We start from the raw sequence: 21,245 nt of genomic DNA, 5'->3' as shown, positions 1-21,245 counted from the left end.
ATAATCATCAACAACTCTTATACAACACTACTATAATCAGCAATAGCTCTTATATAACACTACTATGGTCATCAATAGCTCTTATACAACACTACTATAATCAGCAATAGCTCTTATATAACACTACTATAGTCATCAATAGCTCTTATACAACACTACTATAGTCATCAATAGCTCTTATACAACACTACTATAGTCATCAATAGCTCTTATACAACACTACTATAATCATCAACAACTCTTATACAACACTACTATAGTCATCAATAGCTCTTATATAACACTACTATAGTCATCAATAGCTCTTATATAACACTACTATAATCATCAATAGCTCTTATATAACACTACTATAGTCATCAATAGCTCTTATACAACACTACTATAGTCATCAATAGCTCTTATACAACACTACTATAGTCATCAATAGCTCTTATACAACACTACTATAGTCATCAATAGCTCTTATACAACACTACTATAATCAGCAATAGCTCTTATATAACACTACTATAATCATCAACAACTCTTATACAACACTACTATAGTCATCAATAGCTCTTATATAACACTACTATAGTCATCAATAGCTCTTATATAACACTACTATAATCATCAATAGCTCTTATATAACACTACTATGGTCATCAACAGCTCTTATACAACTCTACTATAGTCATCAATAGCTCTTATACAACACTACTATAGTCATCAATAGCTCTTATACAACACTACTATAGTCATCAACAACTCTTATACAACACTACTATAGTCATCAATAGCTCTTATACAACACTACTATAATCATCAATAGCTCTTATACAACACTACTATAGTCATCAATAGCTCTTATACAACACTACTATAGTCATCAATAGCTCTTATACAACACTACTATAGTCATCAATAGCTCTTATACAACACTACTATAATCATCAATAGCTCTTATACAACACTACTATAATCATCAATAGCTCTTATACAACACTACTATAATCATCAACAGCTCTTATATAACACTACTATAGTCATCAATAGCTCTTATACAACACTACTATAGTCATCAATAGCTCTTATATAACACTACTATGGTCATCAATAGCTCATATACAACACTACTATGGCCATCAATAGCTCATATACAACACTACTATGGCCATCAATAGCTCATATACAACACTACTATATTTCACTTAGGGCGTTTTGATTGCCCAAATTGAGAATTTACTACACTGGCACTAGGCAATCAAAACGCCCAATCACACAGATAGGGCGTTTTGACTGCTTAATCGGACTGGTTTCTCATTGTTAGTGTGCCGCAATGCCATGTGCTATGACTGGATTATCAAATGATTACAAGTTTCAATCCTGATATTGATCCGCAATTAGTCAGCAAAAGAATAACTGGGTAAAGAATAAATAAATGGGAATAAAGAATAAAGCAATAAATACAACACTACTATTATAGTCATTAATAGCTCTAGATCATAATAGCATGGCTACGTAGCAATCTACTCTCATGGACAAAACAAGGTTTATTTCTGAAAATACATGGATATGAATGCATTTGTAAGAGTGCATATCAGTAGGCCATAGAAAAGAGGAGCGGACGAACCCTTTCAGGCTGATAGTACGAAGATGAGCAAACAATACAGCTACTTTATTCCAGGCCTTCTCACAGTCTGAGTGTACTAGCTGCCCGCTATTGATGCCGAGAGCAACTTTAGAATGGCGGAACAACTCCTTCCATTTCGAATCATGAGCTGTCGAGAGTGTGCCAAAGCTTTTGGGTAAATTAGGTAGAGGATGCACCTGTAATATTAGTTTGAACATAAATTTGTACTCCTCTCAGACTATAAGGATAATATAGTCAATACTCAACATATAAGGATAATATAGTCAATACTCAATACGCAACAACAATGACGACCTCTTTAAGTAATAAGCCATTGGAACAAATGCCTTATATCAAATTAGGTACAACCCAAGGATAAAAATCGATGCTATATATCAAACCAAAGATAAACATCTATGCTATATATCAAGCCAAATATAAACATCTATGCAATATATCAAACCAAAGATAAACATCTATGCTATATATCAAACCAAAGATAAACAACGATGCTATATATCAAACCAAAGATAAACATCTATGCTATATATCAAGCCAAATATAAACATCTATGCTATATATCAAGCCAAATATAAACATCTATGCTATATATCAAACCAAAGATAAACATCTATGCTATATATCAAACCAAAGATAAACAACGATGCTATATATCAAACCAAAGATAAACATCTATGCTATATATTAAACCAAATATAAACATCTATGCTATATATCAAACCAAAGATAAACATCTATGCTGTATATCAAACCAAATATAAACATCTATGCTATATATCAAGCCAAAGATAAACATCTATGCTATATATTAAACCAAATATAAACATCTATGCTATATATCAAGCCAAATATAAACATCTATGCTATATATTAAACCAAATATAAACATCTATGCTATATATCAAACCAAAGATAAACAACGATGCTATATATCAAGCCAAAGATAAACATCTATGCTATATATCAAACCAAAGATAAACATCTATGCTATATATCAAACCAAATATAAACATCTATGCTATATATCAAGCCAAAGATAAACATCTATGCTATATATTAAACCAAATATAAACATCTATGCTATATATCAAGCCAAATATAAACATCTATGCTATATATTAAACCAAATATAAACATCTATGCTATATATTAAACCAAATATAAACATCTATGCTATATATCAAACCAAAGATAAACATCTATGCTATATATCAAAACTAAATTAATAAAATAATAATCAGTAAGAGAAGGGTTTATTATTATTTCACTTTAAAGAGTTATGAGTGGAAGTTTAGGCTTGGCGGCACGTAGGTTTGGCAGTGGTAAGTGACAGAAATAGATTGTGTAACTTATTCTAATTTACACTCAAGACACACTTAATTTCATATCCAGTTTAAATTACCTTAATTTATACATTCTTCATTATTGTCACGGATCCTTTTAGATTTTACCTGCCTTTTAATTCGACTTACCAACTTCAGATGCTGTATACAAAAAATTACTTTGTATGTTGAATCAAAACTCGCTTAAATTTCCCATTGGAAAGTGGTTGAAAATTTGTACACAGAGGCGACTGTAAGTCGATGTTTGACTACTATTCGGATGCAATCTTCATTATTGACTGTGTATGGCATGGCTAACTTCACCCCAACTCCCAACTTCCCCAACTCAACCATCGAACTATGACATATGTAGCTGATTTTCCAAAAACCGAAAAACCAAAAACCTAAGAACATATAACAAATACGTGTAGAAAAAATTACATCACACTTTACCTCTCTTTAACTATAAAAGTCTTCGATCCTGTCATATAACTAAAATAGACAATTAAATAGACAATGGTTTATGTACCTGACTACGATCAAAATATGAGGCCTTCTTATACACCCCATAGACTTTAATGCCGGTAGTCCATGAGCCATCAAATGAACCACTAATGCTGTCTCCATTATTCATCACCATAGTACCTTTCCCGTTGACATCTCCAGCGCCGGTGAATGTGCCTTCATAGTAAGTGTCATCTGAGCTAATGACAAGGCCTTGACCCTTCAACGGAAGTGCCAGAGGTCATAAAGAAGCAGGTAGCCATTGAATTGTTAGTTAATGCTTAATGTGAGTCACTGGCATGGCAGAGGCCTTGTTAAGGTCACTGGCATGGCAGAGGCCTTGTTAAGGTCACTGGCATGGCAGAGGTCTTATTAAGGTCTTCATAGCACAGCTGCTATTAAAATAGACAAATTAAAAACCAAACAAACATGAAAACACGAATTTAAAATTATAACGCTAGCTAATAATTAAACAAAATAATATGTTGTCATATACATGCTAAGTATATTTCTTATTACGCACCACGAGCTTGTTGTTAGAGAAGTTTCCTTCCATATAATAGTCATCAAGAGTAATGTGGAGCCCAGCACCATGTTTCATGTCTTTGCACCACTGTCCAAGGTACTTCTCTCCTGCAGACACGAGAGACAGCTTATAATATAATGCAAGTGACTACTTGCTATTAGTCTCTGGTGAGCACAACGCTGTATCGTGTCATAGAGAGAATACTGATTGAGATGGTGTAGAAAGTACAACATAACAATATCAAATTGTCAAAATTTAAATAAGAAACAAAATGGTGTGACTTTGTTGCAGACAGTAAAAGAATTGTTTTCACCATTGGACAAGTAAACTGTGTACAAACCTGCTAGCACAAGTGCATAGCTGAACCACAGCGGATGTTTTAAATAGACTAACAGTGCTACACACTGCTAGGTCTACCTACCAACATGGTTTGATTGAATGCAGAGTGTTTTAGCCCAACGCTTAAAAGAAAAGGTGGAAAAATCTTTAAAGACAAACTTGTACAAAACTTTAATCAATTTCATCAGAAAGTATTGGTAGTTCTTAACATTCGCCATCATATTTGCCATTGTTTTTCATGGTGAGGTGATCTGACAGCCAGGGTGTTTCAAGATGAAAAACGACAAAACTTGATCACTGTAACAATGCTCAGATTCAAACTGAAGATGATTATGATGCTTATAGCTGAGAATGAGCGGCAAGGAGACTGACAAGTCTGAAACTTAAAAGTAATAGCCAATAGAAATAACAAGGGAGACAGGCGGCCACACAGCTGGTGACAACAATTTGAAAAATATTTTTCTTCTGAGCGTTTTAACTGAGATCAAGGTTTGTTGATTTTAATCTTGAAACATCCTTCATCTTTAAGGATGAATTGACAAATTAGAGATACAGATACAGAACTAGTAAGGATATGCGAGAGGGACCGATTGTGACCCTGTGAAACCCTTTACTGTTAGCACTAACAAACATCTCAGAGAGATATCCTTATCAGCTAAAAGCATGTACAGTAAGTGCACTGTATGCTAAAAAGGGCATGGCATGAAAAAGAAGCTAAGATGTCTGCGTTTAGTATGAGAAGTAAATGAAAAGTAAATGAGAAGAAACACAAGCTAATGTGTCACGCTCACATTCACCTTGGCTGTCCATAACGCCATAGCCATGCCTTTTGCCGTTCTTCCACTCTCCAACATAAATGCTCATTGTAGATCTCTGTTTAAGCATTCCGTGGCCATGGTAAAGATTATCTGTATCATACAGTATTATACAGAAGGGGTAAGTTAAATGAAATACTGAAAGTAAAAGGTAAATGAAATACAGTAGGTATAAAGTAAATGGAATACAGTTGGCATAACGTAGATGAAACAGGGTAGGGATAAGGTAGAACAAATACAGTAGGTAAAAGGTAGATGAAATACAGTTGGTATAAGGTAGATGAAATACAGTTGGTACAAAGTAGATGAAAGACCGTTGGTATAAAGTAGATGAAATACAGTTGGTATAAAGTAGATGAAATAGAGTAGGTGAAAGGTAGATGAAATACAGTTGGTATAAAGTAGATGAAATACAGTTGGTATAAAGTAGATGAAATACAGTTGGTATAAAGTAGATGAAATACAGTTGGTATAAAGTAGATGAAATACAGTTGGTATAAAGCAGATGAAATACAGCAGGTATGAGGTAGATAAAATACAGTAGGTATAAAGTAAATGAAATACAGTTGGTATAAGGTAGATGAAATACAGTTGGTGAAATACAGTTGGTATAAGGTAGATGAAATACAGCAGGTAAAAGGTAGATGAATTACAGTAGGTATAAGGTAGATGAAATGCAGTAGGAATAACGTAGATGAAAGACAACTGGTATAGAGTAGATGAAATACAGTAGGTATGAGGTAGATGAAATACAGTTGGTAAAAGGTAGATGAAATACAGCAGGTATGAGGTAGATGAAATACAGTAGCTATAAGGTAGATAAAATACAGTTGGTATAAAGTAGATAAAATACAGTAGGTAAAAAGTAAATGAAATACAGTTGGTGAAAGAGAGATGAAACACAGTTGGTATAAGGTGGATGAAATACAGTAGGTATAAAATAGATGAAATACAGTCGGTATAAAGTAGATGAAATACAGTAGGTATAAGGTAGATAAAATTACAGTTGGTAGAAGGTAGATGAAATACAGTAGGTATAAAGTAGATGAAATACAGTTGGTATAAGGTAGATGAAATACAGTTGGCACAAGGTAGATGAAATACAGTAGCTACAAAGTAGATGAAATACAGTAGGTATAAAGTAGATAAAATACAGTTGGTATAAGGTAGATGAAATACAGTAGGTATAAAGTAGATAAAATACAGTTGGCACAAAGTAGATGAAATACAGTAGCTACAAAGTAGATGAAATACAGTTGGTATAGAGTAGATGAAATACAGTTGGTATAAAGTAGATGAAATACAGTTGGCATAAGGTAGATGAAATACAGTTGGTGAAAGATAGATGAAACACAGTTGGTATAAGGTAGATGAAATACAGTTAGTGAAAGATAGATGAAACACAGTTGGTATAAGATAGATGAAATACAGTTGGTATAAAGTAGATGAAATACAGTCGGTATAAAGGAGATGAAATACAGTAGGTAAAAGGTAGATAAAATACAGTTGGTATAAAGTAGATGAAATACAGTAGGTATAAGGTAGATAAAATACAGTTGGTATAAGGTAGATGAAATACAGTTGGTATAAAATAGATGAAATACAGTTGGTATAAAGTAGATTAAATACAGTTGGTATGAGGTAGATGAAATACAGTAGGTATAAGGTAGATGAAATACAGTTGGTATAAAGCAGATGAAATACAATTGGTATAAAGTAGATGAAATACAGTTGGTATAAAGCAGATGAAATACAGTTGGTATAAAGTAGATGAAATACAGTTGGTATAAAGTAGATGAAATACAGTTGGTATAAGGTAGATAAAATACAGTTGGTATAAAGTAGATAAAATACAGTTGGTATAAAGTAGATGAAATACAGCAGGTATGAGGTAGATAAAATACAGTTGGTATAAAGTAGATGAAATACAGCAGGTATAAAGTAGATAAAATACAGTTGGTATAAAGTAGATGAAATACAGCAGGTATGAGGTAGATAAAATACAGCAGGTATAAAGTAGATAAAATACAGTAGGTATAAAGTAGATGAAATACAGTTGGTATAAGGTAGATGAAATACAGTTGGTATAAAGTAGATGAAATACAGCAGGTATAAAGTAGATAAAATACAGTTGGTATAAAGTAGATGAAATACAGCAGGTATGAGGTAGATGAAATACAGTTGGTATAAAGTAGATGAAATACAGTAGGTATAAGGTAGATGAAATACAGTTGGTATAAAGTAGATGAAATACAGTTGGTATAAAGTAGATAAAATACAGTTGGTATAAAGTAGATGAAATACAGCAGGTATGAGGTAGATGAAATACAGTAGGTATAAAGTAGATGAAATACAGTTGGTATAAAGTAGATGAAATACAGTAGGTATAAAGTAGATTAAATACAGTTGGTATAAAATAGATGAAATACAGTTGGTATAAAGTAGATGAAATACAGTTGGTATAAAGTAGATGAAATACAGTAGGTATAAAGTAGATAAAATACAGTAGGTATAAAGTAGATTAAATACAGTTGGTATGAGGTAGATGAAATACAGTAGGTATAAAGTAGATGAAATACAGTTGGTATAAAGTAGATGAAATACAATTGGTATAAAGTAGATGAAATACAGTTGGTATAAAGTAGATGAAATACAGTAGGTATAAAGTAGATTAAATACAGTTGGTATGAGGTAGATGAAATACAGTAGGTATAAAGTAGATGAAATACAGTTGGTATAAAGTAGATGAAATACAATTGGTATAAAGTAGATGAAATACAGTTGGTATAAAGTAGATGAAATACAGTTGGTATAAAGTAGATGAAATACAATTGGTATAAAGTAGATGAAATACAATTGGTATAAAGTAGATGAAATACAGTTGGTATAAAGCAGATGAAATACAGTTGGTATAAAGTAGATGAAATACAGTAGGTATAAAGTAGATGAAATACAGTAGGTATAAAGTAGATGAAATACAGTTGGTATAAAGTAGATAAAATACAGTTGGTATAAAGTAGATGAAATACAGTTGGTATAAAGTAGATGAAATACAGTAGGTATAAAGTAGATTAAATACAGTAGGTATAAAGTAGATGAAATACAGTTGGTATAAAATAGATGAAATACAGTTGGTATAAAGTAGATTAAATACAGTTGGTATAAAGTAGATGAAATACAGTTGGTATAAAGTAGATGAAATACAGTTGGTATAAAGTAGATGAAATACAATTGGTATAAAGTAGATGAAATACAGTTGGTATAAAGCAGATGAAATACAGTTGGTATAAAGTAGATGAAATACAGTTGGTATAAAGTAGATGAAATACAGTTGGTATAAAGCAGATGAAATACAGTTGGTATAAAGTAGATGAAATACAGTAGGTATAAAGTAGATTAAATACAGTTGGTATGAGGTAGATGAAATACAGTAGGTATAAAGTAGATGAAATACAGTAGGTATAAAGTAGATAAAATACAGTAGGTATAAAGTAGATGAAATACAATTGGTATAAAGTAGATGAAATACAGTTGGTATAAAGTAGATAAAATACAGTAGGTATAAAGTAGATTAAATGCAGTTGGTATAAAGTAGATGAAATACAGTTGGTATGAAGTAGATAAAATACAGTAGGTATAAAGTAGATTAAATGCAGTTGGTATAAAGTAGATGAAATACAGTTGGTATAAAGTAGATAAAATACAGTAGGTATAAAGTAGATTAAATGCAGTTGGTATAAAGTAGATGAAATACAGTTGGTATAAAGTAGATGAAATACAATTGGTATAAAGTAGATGAAATACAGTTGGTATAAAGCAGATGAAATACAGTTGGTATAAAGTAGATGAAATACAGTTGGTATAAAGTAGATGAAATACAGTTGGTATAAAGCAGATGAAATACAGTTGGTATAAAGTAGATGAAATACAGTAGGTATAAAGTAGATTAAATACAGTTGGTATGAGGTAGATGAAATACAGTAGGTATAAAGTAGATGAAATACAGTAGGTATAAAGTAGATAAAATACAGTAGGTATAAAGTAGATTAAATACAGTTGGTATAAGGTAGATGAAATACAGTTGGTATAAAATAGATGAAATACAGTAGGTATAAAGTAGATTAAATGCAGTTGGTATAAAGTAGATGAAATGCAGTAGGTATAAAGTAGATGAAATACAGTTGGTATAAAGTAGATGAAATACAATTGGTATAAAGTAGATGAAATACAGTTGGTATAAAGCAGATGAAATACAGTTGGTATAAAGTAGATGAAATACAGTTGGTATAAAGTAGATGAAATACAGTTGGTATAAAGCAGATGAAATACAGTTGGTATAAAGTAGATGAAATACAGTAGGTATAAAGTAGATTAAATACAGTTGGTATAAGGTAGATGAAATACAGTTGGTATAAAATAGATGAAATACAGTTGGTATAAAGTAGATTAAATACAGTTGGTATGAGTGAGGTAGATGAAATACAGTAGGTATAAGGTAGATGAAATACAGTTGGTATAAAGCAGATGAAATACAATTGGTATAAAGTAGATGAAATACAGTTGGTATAAAGTAGATTAAATGCAGTTGGTATGAAGTAGATTAAATACAGTAGGTATAAAGTAGATAAAATACAGTAGGTATAAAGTAGATGAAATACAGTAGGTATAAAGTAGATGAAATACAGTTGGTATAAGGTAGATGAAATACAGCAGGTATGAGGTAGATGAAATACAGTTGGTATAAAGTAGATGAAATACAGTAGGTATAAGGTAGATGAAATACAGTTGGTATAAAGTAGATGAAATACAGTTGGTATAAAGTAAATAAAATACAGTTGGTATAAAGTAGATGAAATACAGCAGGTATGAGGTAGATGAAATACAGTAGGTATAAAGTAGATGAAATACAGTTGGTATAAAGTAGATGAAATACAGTTGGTATAAAGTAGATGAAATACAGTAGGTATAAAGTAGATGAAATACAGCAGGTATAAAGTAGATAAAATACAGTAGGTATAAAGTAGATTAAATACAGTTGGTATGAGGTAGATGAAATACAGTAGGTATAAGGTAGATGAAATACAGTTGGTATAAAGCAGATGAAATACAATTGGTATAAAGTAGATGAAATACAGTTGGTATAAAGCAGATGAAATACAGTTGGTATAAAGTAGATAAAATACAGTTGGTATAAAGTAGATGAAATACAATTGGTATAAAGTAGATGAAATACAGTTGGTATAAAGTAGATTAAATGCAGTTGGTATAAAGTAGATTAAATACAGTAGGTATAAAGTAGATAAAATACAGTAGGTATAAAGTAGATGAAATACAGTAGGTATAAAGTAGATGAAATACAGTTGGTATAAGGTAGATGAAATACAGCAGGTATGAGGTAGATGAAATACAGTTGGTATAAAGTAGATGAAATACAGTAGGTATAAGGTAGATGAAATACAGTTGGTATAAAGTAGATGAAATACAGTTGGTATAAAGTAAATAAAATACAGTTGGTATAAAGTAGATGAAATACAGCAGGTATGAGGTAGATGAAATACAGTAGGTATAAAGTAGATGAAATACAGTTGGTATAAAGTAGATGAAATACAGTTGGTATAAAGTAGATGAAATACAGTAGGTATAAAGTAGATGAAATACAGCAGGTATAAAGTAGATAAAATACAGTAGGTATAAAGTAGATTAAATACAGTTGGTATGAGGTAGATGAAATACAGTAGGTATAAAGTAGATGAAATACAGTAGGTATAAAGTAGATTAAATACAGTTGGTATAAGGTAGATGAAATACAGTTGGTATAAAATAGATGAAATACAGTTGGTATAAAGTAGATTAAATACAGTTGGTATGAGGTAGATGAAATACAGTAGGTATAAGGTAGATGAAATACAGTTGGTATAAAGCAGATGAAATACAATTGGTATAAAGCAGATGAAATACAGTTGGTATAAAGTAGATGAAATACAGTTGGTATAAAGTAGATAAAATACAGTTGGTATAAAGTAGATGAAATACAGTTGGTATAAAGTAGATTAAATGCAGTTGGTATAAAGTAGATTAAATACAGTAGGTATAAAGTAGATAAAATACAGTAGGTATAAAGTAGATGAAATACAGTTGGTATAAAGTAGATGAAATACAGTAGGTATAAAGTAGATGAAATACAGTTGGTATAAAGTAGATGAAATACAGTTGGTATAAAGTAGATAAAATACAGTTGGTATAAAGTAGATAAAATACAGATGGTATAAAGTAGATGAAATACAGCAGGTATGAGGTAGATAAAATACAGTTGGTATAAAGTAGATGAAATACAGCAGGTATAAAGTAGATAAAATACAGTTGGTATAAAGTAGATGAAATACAGCAGGTATGAGGTAGATAAAATACAGCAGGTATAAAGTAGATGAAATACAGTAGGTATAAAGTAGATGAAATACAGTTGGTATAAGGTAGATGAAATACAGTTGGTATAAAGTAGATGAAATACAGCAGGTATAAAGTAGATAAAATACAGTTGGTATAAAGTAGATGAAATACAGCAGGTATGAGGTAGATGAAATACAGTTGGTATAAAGTAGATGAAATACAGTAGGTATAAGGTAGATGAAATACAGTTGGTATAAAGTAGATGAAATACAGTTGGTATAAAGTAGATAAAATACAGTTGGTATAAAGTAGATGAAATACAGCAGGTATGAGGTAGATGAAATACAGCAGGTATAAAGTAGATGAAATACAGTTGGTATAAAGTAGATGAAATACAGTAGGTATAAAGTAGATTAAATACAGTTGGTATGAGGTAGATGAAATACAGTAGGTATGAAGTAGATAAAATACAGTAGGTATAAAGTAGATTAAATGCAGTTGGTATAAAGTAGATGAAATACAGTTGGTATAAAGTAGATGAAATACAGTAGGTATAAAGTAGATTAAATGCAGTTGGTATAAAGTAGATGAAATACAATTGGTATAAAGTAGATGAAATACAGTTGGTATAAAGCAGATGAAATACAGTTGGTATAAAGTAGATGAAATACAGTTGGTATAAAGTAGATGAAATACAGTTGGTATAAAGTAGATGAAATACAATTGGTATAAAGTAGATGAAATACAGTTGGTATAAAGTAGATGAAATACAGTTGGTATAAAGTAGATGAAATACAGTTGGTATAAAGTAGATGAAATACAGTTGGTATAAAGTAGATAAAATACAGTTGGTATAAAGTAGATGAAATACAGCAGGTATGAGGTAGATGAAATACAGCAGGTATAAAGTAGATGAAATACAGTTGGTATAAAGTAGATGAAATACAGTAGGTATAAAGTAGATTAAATACAGTTGGTATGAGGTAGATGAAATACAGTAGGTATGAAGTAGATAAAATACAGTAGGTATAAAGTAGATTAAATGCAGTTGGTATAAAGTAGATGAAATACAGTTGGTATAAAGTAGATGAAATACAGTAGGTATAAAGTAGATTAAATGCAGTTGGTATAAAGTAGATGAAATACAGTTGGTATAAAGTAGATGAAATACAGTAGGTATAAAGTAGATGAAATACAATTGGTATAAAGTAGATGAAATACAGTTGGTATAAAGCAGATGAAATACAGTTGGTATAAAGTAGATGAAATACAGTTGGTATAAAGTAGATAAAATACAGTTGGTATAAAGTAGATGAAATACAGTTGGTATAAAGTAGATGAAATACAGTAGGTATAAAGTAGATTAAATACAGTTGGTATGAGGTAGATGAAATACAGTAGGTATAAAGTAGATGAAATACAGTTGGTATAAAGTAGATGAAATACAATTGGTATAAAGTAGATGAAATACAGTTGGTATAAAGTAGATAAAATACAGTAGGTATAAAGTAGATTAAATGCAGTTGGTATAAAGTAGATGAAATACAGTTGGTATAAAGTAGATAAAATACAGTAGGTATAAAGTAGATTAAATGCAGTTGGTATAAAGTAGATGAAATACAGTTGGTATAAAGCAGATGAAATACAGTTGGTATAAAGTAGATGAAATACAGTTGGTATAAAGTAGATAAAATACAGTAGGTATAAAGTAGATTAAATGCAGTTGGTATAAAGTAGATGAAATACAGTTGGTATAAAGTAGATAAAATACAGTAGGTATAAAGTAGATTAAATGCAGTTGGTATAAAGTAGATGAAATACAGTTGGTATAAAGTAGATAAAATACAGTAGGTATAAAGTAGATTAAATGCAGTTGGTATAAAGTAGATGAAATGCAGTAGGTATAAAGTAGATGAAATACAGTTGGTATAAAGTAGATGAAATACAATTGGTATAAAGTAGATGAAATACAGTTGGTATAAAGTAGATAAAATACAGTTGTTATAAAGTAGATGAAATACAGTTGGTATAAAGTAGATAAAATACAGTTGGTATAAAGCAGATGAAATACAGTAGGTATAAAGTAGATAAAATACAGCAGGTATGAGGTAGATGAAATACAGTTGGTATAAAGTAGATGAAATACAGCAGGTATGAGGTAGATAAAATACAGTTGGTATAAAGTAGATGAAATACAGCAGGTATGAGGTAGATAAAATACAGTTGGTATAAAGTAGATAAAATACAGCAGGTATGAGGTAGATGAAATACAGTTGGTATAAAGTAGATGAAATACAGCAGGTATGAGGTAGATAAAATACAGTTGGTATAAAGTAGATGAAATACAGCAGGTATGAGGTAGATAAAATACAGTAGGTATAAAGTAAATGAAATACAGTTGGTATAAAGTAGATGAAATACAGTAGGTATAAGGTAGATGAAATACAGTAGGTATAAGGTAGATGAAATACAGTTGGTATAAAGTAGATGAAATACAGTTGGTATAAAGTAGATAAAATACAGCAGGTATGAGGTAGATGAAATACAGTTGGTATAAAGTAGATGAAATACAGCAGGTATGAGGTAGATAAAATACAGTTGGTATAAAGTAGATGAAATACAGCAGGTATGAGGTAGATAAAATACAGTAGGTATAAAGTAAATGAAATACAGTTGGTATAAAGTAGATGAAATACAGTAGGTATAAGGTAGATGAAATACAGTAGGTATAAGGTAGATGAAATACAGTTGGTATAAAGTAGATGAAATACAGTTGGTATAAAGTAGATGAAATGCAGTAGGTAAAAGGTAGATGAAATACAGTAGGTATAAAGTAGATGAAATACAGTAGGTATAAAGTAGATGAAATACAGTTGGTATAAAGTAGATGAAATACAGTTGGTATAAAGTAGATGAAATGCAGTAGGTAAAAGGTAGATTAAATGCAGTAGGTATAAGGCACATGATAGACTAAAAAGTAAATGATTGCATACACTGTACACATACATGATCGCCCATGAACATTAGGTGAAGATGCTTAGTCAACAAACGTAACTACGGACCCGAATTTCTTCAAACAACCTCGCTAAAGATACATTCATGTCCCAGTTTCTAACACAGCAGACATCTTACCTCTATAAAATCCGATATATGAATCTCCATTAGCAAACCTTGTTCTTGCAAATCCATGCAGTTTTCCCTGACTCCAGTAGCCCTTCATTGTCTCTAGCTTACCATTAATCTTGCTTGTCATCTTACCATAGCTGCCAGCATACATTCATACCATGATCACAATGTTTTATACGTAGCTGCCAGCATACATTCATACCATGATCACAATGTTTTATATGTAGCTGCCAGCATGCATTCATACCATGATCACAATGTTTTATACGTAGCTGCCAGCATGCATTCATACCATGATCACAATGTTTTATACGTAGCTGCCAGCATGCATTCATACCATGATCACAATGTCTTATAGGTGCAAGCATGCATTCATACCATGATCACAATGTTTTATAGCTGCCAGCATGCGTTCATACTATGATCACAATGTTTCATAGCTGACAGCATGCATCCATACCATGATCCCAATGTTTCACTAAACCCAACTTGAACAAATAGCTAATATACTGTATAGTGAATCACTCCTGCTTCACCAGCTTTGCCAGAAACCAGATGACAGGCATGCATCAAGTGCACTTCTGAAAGTTTTCTCACATGGGTCACTCAGTGAAGGGAAGGGAGATAATTAGCCTGAGCATGGCATACAACAATGAGAGAATACAGACTACATACATCACTGACGCGATTAGATAAACTAATTCAGGCCTCCCCATCTCAGCTGGCCCAACACCACCCGAACAATTATCACTTTAAATCCAATAACATTCGATAAAAATTACAAAAATGCTACTGTATTTTGTTAACGCACCCACTGATCTCTCCACTATCAAACTGGCCAGTGTAAACCCTGCCATCCGCCCACATCAGCTGGCCCTCTCCATGCATCTGGCCTCTGTACCACTTTCCATTATACACCGCGCCTTGCAAAGGCCCAGCTTTGGAGAACATGTGACTAGCTAAACGTACGAGGGGTGTAGTCCGAAGAGGATTTGGGACGGGGTTTGCAGGAATAGGCTCTGCTTTGTAATTAGAAAGCCAGGCTGTGACAGTTTGACTGATCATCCACATCCACTCAGCCTGCAACATAATCTGATCTGTTTGTTCTAGCATGACCATTACAATGAAAGAACGTAGCAAAAATCCATTATTCAAAGAATGTTTTTAAAAACATCAGCAGAATTTAAAATGCACACTTGTGTGCATTGAACACGCAAAATTTTCTCAAGTAGCAACAACTGTTTTATGCTCTTGATTAAATAAGGAACTGTATTTCATGTGATAAAGTGGTGTAACGCGATGTGAATAAAGTAAAACTACTCATAAAGCACTCAAAGGAGACCCAAGACTACCAATCTGAGAACTTGAACACACCACAATAATTTGGCAGTTTCAACAAAACCAGAATTTAAATGTCTGCCTGTCATATTTGCCTGTCATATATGCCTATCACACACGCCTCTCATACATGCCTGTCATATATGCTTGTTTTATGTGCCTGTCATATGAGCCTGTATATATGCCTGTCATATGTGCTTGTCATATATGCCTGTCATATGTGCCTGTCGTAAGTGCCTGTCGTAAGTGCCTGTCGTAAGTGCCTGTCGTAAGTGCCTGTCGTAAGTGCCTGTCCTGTGTGCCTGTCATGTGCTAGATATGCTAAAATTTCAAAGGAAATAAAATGTCAATAGCTCAAACCTTTTCAGAGGTATTAGTAGCCTCCACACGAATGATGGCCTCAGGTGTTATGAGTTTTATTTCGTGTTCATGAGAAGGATGGTCTTCACTGGCCCCTGACTCAATCCAGAGCTTTTCCAAGGGATAGACTTTGTGTGTACTACCCTGTTAAAACAGTAGAAGATCAAAAGTTTGACTAACACACATACTTGTGAACGGCATATCAAATTATTTCTTGCAAGTGAACAATAGCGAACTTCACAAGCGAATAATATCAAACAGACAGAAAAAACTACAAAATATACAGTTTATTTGAACCACTCCAACAAGAAACACTATTTATTTGGTGAGGTTACAGTCAGCCCTCAATATTCCTTACAATATATAGTACGAGTACGACCCGAGTAGACCGGCAACTGGGAGAGCTCTGCGAGAGATCATCATATACTACGCAATGGTTAATAAGTATATGCATAATTATTGCGTGACACTGCAAGGTAGTCTAGTAGCCCAGTTGCTCGTGTGCTTAGCTGCAAAGCAGGAGATATGGAGTTGAATTCCTGTGCTAATGCATTTCTAACGCTATTAGAAAAAAAATGTCTGAAAAAATGTTTAGGGAAATCTACCAAGACACCCCCTTAAACTACCCTAGGACACTTATGTATTCGTGGCATCTAACTTTCGCGTTTTCGCGGTGTAATCATCTCGCGAAAATTTAATGAGCGAAACTAAACTATCATAACGAACGAGCGAAAATGCGAAGTTAAATAGCTTTGTTCGTTGATATCCACAATAAAATCGTAATATTATAAATGCAGGCAACTGTCGTCTGTGGTTAGGATAAATGGGAAATTTCTGGTAAACTCATTATAGCTAATACACCGACTGAGCAGCATGGCAAAGCAATATCAGTTTAGTCACCGAATTTGTAACTGATGAGGGTGAAAGTCTGGTAGGTGAAGTCGTAAAATTGAAGAATAATTATTGCAGTGATGAATTTTATTACTATCCAAAAACAATATCAACCCTCATCAGGTCCAACCACATTATCTCTTTCACTGCCAATCATGTACAAATTCGTTACCGGCCTAGTGCCAGCCATTTTACCGAAATTGCCGATATTGCTTCATGATATGTATACAGTATTTTTCAAGTTCTACTATAATTATCTGTATAATCACGAAAATCTAAATTGTCTGTTATGTCATCAACAACGAATTACCTGTTTTATGACTCGTGCGGGGTAGTTAATGAACTCACAGAAAAATGTTCGTTTTTAGATTAGAAATTCTCAAACAAAAGTTTAAAACTGCTTCGTTGTTTTAGGCTGATTTTATAGAGAAATCTTCGGCCAACACAGTAAATTTCATAAAACACTTAAAGACCGTGGGTTATGTGGTCAACAAATAATAAAATCAGGTTACCAGACAATTGCTGAGAAAGTCAGAAACTGCGTTTATGTCAGTGGCCCCTAGAAAACGCATAAATGCGTTTATGACGGCGTAAGGGTTATACAGTTTTGGTTGTGAAGTTGGTTGTTACCTATCTATTTTCTTCTTCTTGGGATTCGAGTGTGAAAGTCACGGCGGGAGGGACCTAGACGTCATTGATAGTCTAAGAAACAAATGGCAGGAAGCGATCAAATTGAATTGTCGATCTCACCCACACATTTCAACCTGTGGTTTACAAATACGAACTATTCCCAAATTGAATTTTTTTCTTATTAGTGAACTGGACCTGAGGAATGTAATGTTTTTTCCACTGCATTTATTTTCACACCACTATATTTTCGCACTCATCAGAGCCGCGAAATTAAGTTGCAGCGAAATTTTACTCTGTGTGCTACTCACGAAACTAAATACTAGCGAAATATAAGTGTCCTAGGGTATATTACAAACCCACTATTATCTGAACGCAAAGCTCTATATAGGTATGCGGATTGCCTGTCTTAAAAGCTGGCTGACGCGTCGATGAAACTCTTATTATCCAGATAACATAAACTAGTTGCCCCCACTCTCAGATAACTAGTTAGCTTGACGACAATCACCATAGGTGGTGTGAGACAAGTTCATGAGGACAGTTACTGAAGGTGGTGTGAGACAAGTTCATGAGGACAGTTACTGAAGGTGGTGTGAGACAAGTTCATGAGGACAGTTACTGAAGGTGGTGTGAGAAAAGTTCATGAGGACAGTTACTGAAGGTGGTGTGAGACAAGTTCATGAGGACAGTTACTGAAGGTGGTGTAAGACAAGTTCATGAGGACAGTTACTGAAGGTGGTGTGAGACAAGTTCATGAGGACAGTTACTGAAGGTGGTGTGAGACAAGTTCATGAGGACAGTTACTGAAGGTGGTGTGAGACAAGTTCATGAGGACAGTTACTGAAGGTGGTGTAAGACAAGTTCATGAGGACAGTTACTGAAGGTGGTGTGAGACAAGTTCATGAGGACAGTTACTGAAGGTGGTGTGAGACAAGTTCATGAGGACAGTTACTGAAGGTGGTGTGAGACAAGTTCATGAGGACAGTTACTGAAGGTGGTGTAAGACAAGTTCATGAGGACAGTTACTGAAGGTGGTGTGAGACAAGTTCATGAGGACAGTTACTGAAGGCGGTGTGAGACAAGTTCATGAGGACAGTTACTGAAGGTGGTGTTAGACAAGTTCATGAGGACAGTTACTGAAGGTGGTGTAAGACAAGTTCATGAGGACAGTTACTGAAGGTGGTGTGAGACAAGTTCATGAGGACAGTTACTGAAGGTGGTGTGAGACAAGTTCATGAGGACAGTTACTGAAGGTGGTGTGAGACAAGTTCATGAGGACAGTTACTGAAGGTGGTGTAAGACAAGTTCATGAGGACAGTTACTGAAGGTGGTGTGAGACAAGTTCATGAGGACAGTTACTGAAGGTGGTGTGAGACAAGTTCATGAGGACAGTTACTGAAGGTGGTGTGAGACAAGTTCATGAGGACAGTTACTGAAGGTGGTGTAAGACAAGTTCATGAGGACAGTTACTGAAGGTGGTGTGAGACAAGTTCATGAGGACAGTTACTGAAGGTGGTGTGAGACAAGTTCATGAGGACAGTTACTGAAGGTGGTGTAAGACAAGTTCATGAGGACAGTTACTGAAGGCGGTGTAAGACAAGTTCATGAGGACAGTTACTGAAGGTGGTGTGAGACAAGTTCATGAGGACAGTTACTGAAGGTGGTGTGAGACAAGTTCATGAGGACAGTTACTGAAGGTGGTGTGAGACAAGTTCATGAGGACAGTTACTGAAGGTGGTGTAAGACAAGTTCATGAGGACAGTTACTGAAGGTGGTGTGAGACAAGTTCATGAGGACAGTTACTGAAGGTGGTGTGAGGCAAGTTCATGAGGACAGTTACTGAAGGTGGTGTGAGACAAGTTCATGAGGACAGTTACTGAAGGTGGTGTAAGACAAGTTCATGAGGACAGTTACTGAAGGTGGTGTGAGACAAGTTCATGAGGACAGTTACTGAAGGTGGTGTGAGACAAGTTCATGAGGACAGTTACTGAAGGTGGTGTGAGACAAGTTCATGAGGACAGTTACTGAAGGTGGTGTGAGACAAGTTCATGAGGACAGTTACTGAAGGTGGTGTGAGACAAGTTCATGAGGACAGTTACTGAAGGTGGTGTAAGACAAGTTCATGAGGACAGTTACTGAAGGTGGTGTAAGACAAGTTCATGAGGACAGTTACTGAAGGTGGTGTGAGACAAGTTCATGAGGACAGTTACTGAAGGTGGTGTGAGACAAGTTCATGAGGACAGTTACTGAAGGTGGTGTGAGACAAGTTCATGAGGACAGTTACTGAAGGTGGTGTGAGACAAGTTCATGAGGACAGTTACAGAAGGTGGTGTAAGACAAGTTCATGAGGACAGTTACTGAAGGTGGTGTGAGACAAGTTCATGAGGACAGTTACTGAAGGTGGTGTGAGACAAGTTCATGAGGACAGTTACTGAAGGTGGTGTAAGACAAGTTCATGAGGACAGTTACTGAAGGTGGTGTAAGACAAGTTCATGAGGACAGTTACTGAAGGTGGTGTAAGACAAGTTCATGAGGACAGTTACTGAAGGTGGTGTGAGACAAGTTCATGAGGACAGTTACTGAAGGTGGTGTGAGACAAGTTCATGAGGACAGTTACTGAAGGTGGTGTGAGACAAGTTCATGAGGACAGTTACTGAAGGTGGTGTGAGACAAGTTCATGAGGACAGTTACTGAAGGTGGTGTAAGACAAGTTCATGAGGACAGTTACTGAAGGTGGTGTGAGACAAGTTCATCAGGACAGTTACTGAAGGTGGTGTGAGACAAGTTCATGAGGACAGTTACTGAAGGTGGTGTGAGACAAGTTCATGAGGACAGTTACTGAAGGTGGTGTAAGACAAGTTTGAGTTTTATAAATAGATTGTAGTTTTTCTCTTATGCATTTATTTGCATAAAGTTTTTGGATAAATAATTATGTTCGAATAGCAGGTATCAAAACATGCTGTTATGTTATTAATTATTCATCTAAACACAACAAACAAAGAAGCCGTAAGTGCAAAAGCACCAAACTTGACCACAGCATATTAATTTGAAAGCATCATTCCATTAATGCTTGATGTTTTCATGAATAATTTGTGGCAGAAAAAAACAAATATATGACAGTATAGATGAGCAATAAATACCTGAATGTGCACAAAGACATCATTGAAGAGCACAAAGACATTCTTGTACAGTTTCGAAGCACCAATCAGATTGAGACTCAAAGACTTGCTTTCTCTAACCAGCCGTCGGTGTGGTTCTTTTAGAGCTAGCTGAAATATCCAATTTGTAGATGAAGTTACTGAGCGAACAAACGTCAAATGAACTTGAGTGAATTGAGAGAGACGTAAATTTTCACTTTGAACACCATGGCCATT

The 21,245-nt window shown here is 34.0% G+C and overlaps 1 protein-coding gene across 1 annotated transcript in view; it reads right to left on the bottom strand.

Annotated features, from left to right (window-relative positions):
• The window catches only part of LOC137388947 (alsin-like), a 116,080-nt gene that overhangs the window by 22,162 nt on the left and 72,673 nt on the right, over positions 1–21,245 (bottom strand). The window contains exons 18-25 of the mRNA XM_068075454.1: positions 21,012–21,140; positions 16,354–16,497; positions 15,467–15,735; positions 14,662–14,792; positions 5,125–5,235; positions 3,986–4,095; positions 3,488–3,682; positions 1,616–1,812 (exon numbers count right to left, since the gene is read on the bottom strand). Of these exons, the coding sequence (XP_067931555.1) occupies positions 1,616–1,812; positions 3,488–3,682; positions 3,986–4,095; positions 5,125–5,235; positions 14,662–14,792; positions 15,467–15,735; positions 16,354–16,497; positions 21,012–21,140 (1,286 nt within the window). The remainder of the gene's footprint in view (positions 1–1,615; positions 1,813–3,487; positions 3,683–3,985; positions 4,096–5,124; positions 5,236–14,661; positions 14,793–15,466; positions 15,736–16,353; positions 16,498–21,011; positions 21,141–21,245) is intronic.

Source organism: Watersipora subatra, chromosome 2, assembly GCF_963576615.1.
Source record: "Watersipora subatra chromosome 2, tzWatSuba1.1, whole genome shotgun sequence".
Classification (NCBI taxonomy): Eukaryota; Metazoa; Bryozoa; class Gymnolaemata; order Cheilostomatida; family Watersiporidae; genus Watersipora; species Watersipora subatra.
Note: the sequence above shows the minus strand (reverse complement) of the source record. Positions and strands in the feature narration are given on the sequence as shown.